Source organism: Pygoscelis adeliae, unplaced genomic scaffold, assembly GCF_000699105.1.
Source record: "Pygoscelis adeliae isolate BGI_AS28 unplaced genomic scaffold, ASM69910v1 Scaffold166, whole genome shotgun sequence".
NCBI lineage: Eukaryota > Metazoa > Chordata > Aves > Sphenisciformes > Spheniscidae > Pygoscelis > Pygoscelis adeliae.
The window spans coordinates 2,378,075-2,385,992 of record NW_008825156.1 but is presented as its reverse complement, the minus strand read 5'-3'; the positions used below and the strand labels follow the sequence as shown (position 1 = coordinate 2,385,992).

Sequence of the window (7,918 nt, the reverse complement as noted above, 5' to 3'; positions counted from 1 at the left end):
CGCACCCCTTGGGCCTGAGGAGCGAGACAGGCAGCCATCCGCCATCACGACATGCTTGGGGCAGAGGCGACGTGTGAAATCAGCCCCCCCGCGCCCGTTGTTGGGTGGGTGCTCCTGGGGAGGCCACCTGTGTCCATCGGTGGTGGGTGACACATAAGCAACTCCTGATGCCACTTCAGGGTATCAGGAGCGAGGAGTTAAAAGTGTAGCTTGTGACTGGGTCTGTACGTGTATGGAGTAGTGGGAAACATGGATCTATAGGTGCCAGTTGCACCTCTCATACTGGTGCCTATGGATCGGAGGACCTCCGTGCCTTGCAAGACCGTGGGAGGCGATCCACGTCGTGCCTCGCCTCTAATGTAAAGGTTAATGATGGCACATGGTGATTTGTGGAAAAAACTTGGAGCTTCTCAGTACTGAAGTTTGGAAACAGCTGTTCTACAGCTTGATGGGTTCGAAGAGATGTTAGGTGGCTGCCGGACCGCTTAGTCAGTTGTGTGCTTATCACCACATCGTCTGCTCTCTTTTGCCTGCCTCTGTCTCCCTTAACTGTCTTTCCTAGTCATCTATGTTCTCCCTTGAACTCATGTCTGAACTTTTTGACTTTTCCGGACTTTTTTTTGTGGTCGTGTTTTAATGATGGGTTACACTACACTCTTCCATATGGAAGGAGGGCCAGGGTAGTCCTATAATTTTTTGGCACTACTGTAGCAAATGAAATCTTGGAATACCAGTCATACAAGTATGAAATACCATTATGGTATGTGAGGGGTTGGAAATTTCTGTCATTCCAGTTAAGGATCTGTAGATTCAAAGATTTGCCCCTTTTTCTTTGTTACTGAAAGTTACTTTCCTCTTTGTTTATCACAAGTAACGTTCCTATGTAAGGGAGTCCAGAACCTTTTATTCTTGCCAAGGGACTGGCTTTTTCAGATGTGTTTTCAGTATCTTGGTTAAAGTGTGTGTGGGGAAACCCCACCAAAGGCTCAGTTCAGGAGCACTTTAAGAAACTTTTTAGTTAAGTTTATTAATGGGCAAATAGTATTTGCTTTTTGCCTAAATTGTGATTGTTACCTTTAGTTTCAGTTCAGGAAAAGTGGAAGTGGAACTCACAGGGCTAAAGGGAACAGGACTGACAAGCTCGTCCTTGGTGGGATACTCCCATCTTAAAAAATCCCTGCTCTGCTAAAAGCCTCTTGATCCTCGTGTGTGAGTCTTGAAAAGTCCTTTGTGTCTCTGTCTCTCCATGTGTATGCTGTGTCTTGCATAGATGAGATGGCTGCATTGGTTCAGTTCTGAAATTTTTATGGAAAAGGATAATTTGTCTTGGCTGAGCAGATAGTTGGACTTCCTTCCAAAGCTACCAGAGTGGCCAGCCAGAATGATAAATGGCCAGTTTGGAGCCATATTAATAATGAGGCATGTTACACTTATCTTTTATGAGTTGTTTTAAATCTGTGAAAACCAAGTTGGAAGAGAAATGACATTTTAAAATATTCAGAAATGTCTAAGATTTCTTCTCAGAGAATGCCTCTGCAGAAATCCCGGAACATTTCAGTTGTCATCTAATTATGACTGACAAGGTTAGCAGGTTCAGGGAAGCCCAGGAAACTAATTTTTCCCTGAAGCAAAGTAACTCCCTGTTTTTGTGTCAGCTAGCTTACTGCCTACTTTATGGCTTTTCTGTATTTACTTTGCTGTCAACACCTTCAAGGAACAGAGGTTTTAATTTCAAGTTAATAAAAGTGAAAATTTTCCATCAAAGTTGATATTGTGTGGGTTACATGTCTTGATCAAACTTCAAAAGGTATTTTATGTGCAAATGAAATGTAGAAGCAATCTTATGCCTTTGAGTCTGTGTGTTGCTGCAGTCTTGCAGACAAATTCCCAGTGTCCTTTAGTAGTCTCCAAAGCACTCCATGCGTGGAAGGAAGAACGTGTGACAATTATATTGCCCAAAGAGATTGTATACCAGCAATTATTGTATGAGAACTGTATTAATATCTACAGTGGAATTTTTCTGGAGCAACTTTTTAATGTGGGGGGAGCATTACATTATTAACATTAATTTTTATGTTTTTTTGAGGTTATTTTTCTACCTCTCCAATACTCGTGCTCAGTGCTTATTTTCTGAATGGAGTTGCTCTTGGGTGATATGATTTGATGTCTACGGATCATTCCATTCACATGAGTTAACATTCAGTGTTATGCAACAGCTCTGTAATACTCCTGCATTTCTGTTGTCAAGAAGACACTTCCTAATGCAACTGAGTAGTAGCAACTGTAATTCTTGTTTTGGGAGGGGAAAAAAAATTGCAGTCAGAGAGAAGGGCTGTTTCTCAGCCTGGTTTCCTAAAGCAACAGGGGTAAAGCAGCTCAGACCTATATGGCCCTTCTCCCTCAATAGTTTTTGAATCCACTGATTGGTATTAATTACATTTGACAGCGGGCTGCCTCTTGCACACAGTTGGCAGACTGAGCAAAGATGGGTTGGAGCTGTATGAGAGGATGGGGATACTGAAGTGTATGGGGAGAGGGGATGAAGCACTTAGGAGGTACCAGGAAATATTTCAGTAGGAGTGTGTGATGAATTAAAGGCATTGTGAGACACTGAGTGGGGGGGAACTGAGGGTGCAGAATATAAATCACAGAAAACCAAGGTTCTGTAGATTTGCTACTCTTGTTTTTAGTAGAGATATAAATGTAATCAGAACAGACTTTTATGTAAAGATAGTTTTGACTGATTTCTTTTTCTTGAAAAGAAATGGTCCTCTGGTATACTGCCTTCCAAAAGACAGTGTTGTTATATTCATTCTTTCTTCCTAGGAGAGCACCCTGTGCTTCAGGAGAAGAGCTTTTGTTTTTTTAGTTCAGTCCAGTTTGGAGCTACTCACAAGAATGCCAGAACTGAGAATGATTTTGTCCTGTATGTACTGAAATAGGATGCTTGGAGGTGTTTCAGAATTGCACTGATCAATCAGCACTCTCTCAAACACAGCAAATTTGTTGTATCTCTGCATCTGACTACAGCAGAGAGTAGAACACACCTGTGCTAGCTTTAAGCTAGCTGTCATGGTTTGAAAAGTAGCTGTCAGTCTAGAAAAGGAGGTTTGGAGCTCAGCACATCCTGTGAAAGCAATGTGGGAAACTCGTATCGGTACAGTGAGCCTGCTGGGAGCTCGAGACTGCTGAGGCTCAGCTGCTGCTGCGCCCTGAGAAACCCTGCCAACAGCTGCTCAGGTGTGTTCATGCTGTATTGCACTTGCTGTGGTGTGCAGTCATGGATGTGAGTTTGGGCTGAATCTGAGTCAGTGATCAGTCTCAACATAACGACATCCTCCTGTTAGACCCCCTGGGTTAACTGGTTTCTTTGATGTATTACACTTTCAAGTCTGCTGTTGCTCTTGCAACAAGATGTAATGTCAAACTTTATAATTTCAAGTATTAATGTACGTGCCAAGATTGTTCAAAGTAATTTTGGCTGCTCTGCCTATCAGGGCTGAGCTGGTACCGACATTGACAGGCAGTATTTGCCATCTCTCCTCACCAAAATTGACTTCGAGCTCTGTCATCTTTGTTGTATTTGTGTGTAAGTTGGTGCAACTTCCCTTTTAGATTGGTTTACAGATGTGGTTGAAAAGCACTTACATTGTTTCAGATACACTGACTTGCTTCCCATTAGCAGCCTGGTGTGTGAATAATGGTCATAATGACCCTAATAATACTTTGCAAATTGAGTGTTGCTTTCCTTGTAATAGATCTTTAAAGATCTTTTCTTTGAGATATAGTTTCATTTCTACACAGATCATTCCTGTAATACTTTTTTTTTGGCCTTCTCCCTCATATGATTCATGGATACAGAATTCACATTCAAAGAAGACATATGTCTTAGGTTTCCATAGTTAATGAACATAACTATTTCATGTGTATGAACATGTGAAGTTCTATGATGATAAACATCAGTAAATATTTAGGAGCCTGAAAAGTTTATAGTAGAATTAACTATGCGAGCCGAAGCTGAATCCCATTCAGCTGGGTAAGGCAAGTCCATAAGGTCTAGTTATGAACCATTATTTACTTGTTATTCCTTATTTATACTGAACAATTACATGGATAGCCCTTGAGAAGGGTTGAGACTTTACATGAATCTGACTGCCTTCATGCATGAATTTTAAATATCTTTTGTGACCTTTGATTTTTTTTTTTAGATTATTTTTTTAATCACTGATCTTTTTTATTAGTTATGCTGGTGTGCCACTCTATGTCACTTGCACTCAAAAGAGTCAAACACAAACATACTTGGTATCTAGCTGCCATTTCCCTGTCATCCTGAGTCCTGTAGAATATTTTAATAATTGATTTCCATATAGGAAATTAGCTGCTCATAAAGTCTTAACTGTTGATATTTGGAAAAAACTTTTCAGTTCTGCAGTTCCTCACATCCTCTCCTAGCCTTCGCTTCCCCATCTCCTTTCATCCTTCCCTTTCCAAGAGCATTGGTCTATGAGCACCTCCACTGCTTTGGGAACTACTCATGCAGAAGATGTTCGTACTAGTGTAAGAAGCAACACTTGTGGCAGTGGCCTCTCTCGGGGTTTGGGAGCAGGGACAGGTGTTCTCATACTGCCTCTCTCACTTTATTGCACCATGACCTTGACTACATCTTAAATTACCTTCTTGGCTGACTACCTAAGCAGGATATCAACGTAATGTTTATACAGTACTTTGAACATGAACGGAGTTACAAATGTTGAACCGTTGCAGGAAAATATGAATGTTAGGTTTACCTAATGTCAGCACTCGCCCAGATGCCGTAACCTCCACAGTGCTTTGTACCCACTGGCTTGCACAGGACTTACTGTGAGCATCCCACCAAGACACAGAACCCTTCTGCTGCTTCCTCCCTGTCCCTATGTTTGTAAAGGTGAAACATAATTGAACCTGCTTTGCCTGTATAGCAAATAAATCATGTAATTAAAAAATTGTGAGGGAGGAGCATGAACTAATATCCTTTCTGTTCATTTGTGTAGATCTTACTAATTTTAAATATTATTCATATGTCTGAGGAGAGAAAGTGGTATAGAAGTATGGAAATGTACAGCAACAGCTTAAGTTTTGAACTGTTAGAGCAAGTAGGAGTAACTGAGCATCATGCTGGGAGCTTGCATGTGGGCATCAGTCCTGCAAAGACTTAAGGATATGCTCAACTTCAGTAGACGAATTCACAGCCTATCCACAGTGTATAAAATTAATCGTATTAAATATTTGCAGTATGAGTGTTTTAGCAGCGTGGAAAAGAGTGACTGATTAGGTTTGCTGTGTGTGAAGAATTTTCTCCAATTTCAAGTAGATAATACTTCTTCATGAAAAGGACCTGTGCTTTTGTCCTTATTACTCTTTGTAAGGATGTCTCCAAAAAACTTGTCACAGCATGAACATAATCCTATTAATAGGAAATATATAGTTATTCAGTAGTTTGTATTAAATATATTTTTCTCAAATTTCTTGTCAGTTGCCAGAGCTAATTTAGAGGGGGAAATGTATAGTATAAGGATATATTTTGGTCATGGGATCTCCTTCTTCTTTTAATGCTGACCAAATGTCCTGTGCCTCTCTTTACAGCTTCCAGCTACAGTTTTATTCTGAGCATTAGTGAAGAGGAAGCCAGGGTGAAGGCTTTGAACGAGTACCTGAGCACTCGTAGTTATATCCAGGGGTTCACATTTTCACATGCAGATGTGGAGGTATTCAGAAAGTTTTCGGGGCCACCTGTGGACCAGTATATCCATGTTGTCCGGTGGTACAGACACATAGAAGCAATCTATGATGGCAGCAGTGAAAAAAATGAGCCTTGTAAACTTCAAACAAGTGAGTAATATGAAACTGGCGGGCAGGTTATAGACTAGCTGACATTGTATTGGTTTTTTATTGCTGAGAATGTCTAGAAGTTCCCTTTCATACTCTCTTGCACACTTTAAAATTTACCGTATCAACTTGTATTCAAGGTCATGAAATTCTTCTTGCATACAGTTACTGTGTATTTGATAGATCCTGACCTATTTGAATGTTAAAGCTCTGTTTCCACATTTCTTTGATTTTAAAATTCCTCAGTATACAGAATTTGATCATGTGTATTTTCTTTAAAAAGCTAGCCACTGAATTGTAAAAGAATATGTGGGTTGTGGCTTGTTCCCTAAAATATCAGGATTTGCTCAGTCCATTTTTTTTCCCTGCAAGGGTATCCAAATAGCTGTTGTATAATAGACAAATTCATAATAAAGTAAACTGAACACTGCCTCTTACGATTGTTATTAACGCTGAATTTCAAAAATAATGTTTGGGGTTCTTTTTTAACCCTGGTAATTTAGGCATTGCTGATGATTTGAGGAAATACTAACTTGTTAATCTAGGTCATTGTGTAAGCACGGGTGCTGGCATTTTTGGGAGCTGCATCACTCTCCTGGGTTGTTTTCCAATGAGCTAGTCTAATTTAATTGCTTTATAGTGAGATCCTTGCTCAGGGAGTCATGAAATAATTAATAATAATAACACAGAGCTGTTGTATAGTGCTTGCAATACCTACAAATGAATGCATAATGTCTGTCATTTTTGCTGATGGTTGTTGACTAATATTACTCCAATGCCATCTTCTCACAACCTTTCATCATATGTGTTCTCAATTCCTAGCAGACCAGCAGTTAAAATCAGACTGCTGTGAGTAGATTCTGTATGTGTGTGTGTGTGCCTGCATGCGTTTCTGCTGGTTATTGATTTCCTTTCAGCAGTGAAGAGATCTCAGCTGTACCGCTGGCTCTGATAGCAGATTTAATGCCACTAACTACAATTTGGCTGCAGACTTTCATGGATCAGGGTGGAGCAATAAGAGAAAAGGTTTCTGTTTTCCTGTCCGTGAAATCTTTAATGTTAAGCCTCTCTTTCTGAAGGGTTATGTCTTGTTATCTTCGTGATCTGTGCATATGTATCAGAAGTCCTGAAATGCTGTTCTGCAGCGTTGTCGTGGTTTAACCCCAGCTGGCAACTGAGCACCACACAGCCGCTCGCTCACTCCTCCCGGTGGGATGGAGGAGAGGTTAAGCCTCTCTTTCTGAAGGGTTATGTCTTGTTATCTTCGTGATCTGTGCATATGTATCAGAAGTCCTGAAATGCTGTTCTGCAGCGTTGTCGTGGTTTAACCCCAGCTGGCAACTGAGCACCACACAGCCGCTCGCTCACTCCTCCCGGTGGGATGGAGGAGAGAATCCCCTAGTGTTGACTAACCAGGTGGCTTTTGCTAAATGTGTATCCCAATGTTTGAATGTCCCAGCACCCATTGCTCTCTGTGTAGTCTTTAACAGGCCATTGTATTGTTCAGTTTTCCCAGAGGCTGGTGCATGATAGGGAACGTGATACACCCACTCAGTGCCATGCTTTTTGGCCCAGGTGTCTTACTCCTAACAGCTGAGAAACTGGTCCAGCAACTCAAAGAGTATAGGTCCTACTCCCCACCTGTACAGACCAGTATCTCAACTATTAGGAGTATGCGTTCCTCTGCTCAAGAGGAAGGATATAGTGGGTACACACCACGGACTACCCTGTGGTTTTACCTGCATGACCATGGAGAGAACATGAGGAAGTGGGGTGGAAAATCTACCTCAGCCCTAGAGGCACAGGTACGTGAGTTGCAAGGAGAAACAATCACAAAAGGGGGTTCTTCCAGGAAAATTGCTGCTCCCGTTTCCAGCGGGCAGTTCCCCAGACAGAGTAGAAGGGCCGATCTTACTTCTGATCGTAATGAAGAGACTTCTGACTCGTATTTACAAGAAGTGAGAAACGAATACTATGACCAGGACTAGAGGGGCCCTGCCTCCAGCCAGGTGGAGGAAAGGGACAACCGGGTTTACTGGACTGTGTGGATCCG

At 41.4% G+C, this 7,918-nt stretch overlaps 1 protein-coding gene across 1 annotated transcript in view; it reads left to right on the top strand.

The window, feature by feature from the left end:
- Positions 1–51: 51 nt before the first annotated feature.
- CARS (cysteinyl-tRNA synthetase) overlaps positions 52–7,918 on the top strand; it is a 38,432-nt gene continuing 30,565 nt past the window's right edge. Inside the window, exons 1-3 of the mRNA XM_009328599.1 lie at positions 52–142; positions 5,623–5,868; positions 6,688–6,714. Of these exons, the coding sequence (XP_009326874.1) occupies positions 52–142; positions 5,623–5,868; positions 6,688–6,714 (364 nt within the window). The remainder of the gene's footprint in view (positions 143–5,622; positions 5,869–6,687; positions 6,715–7,918) is intronic.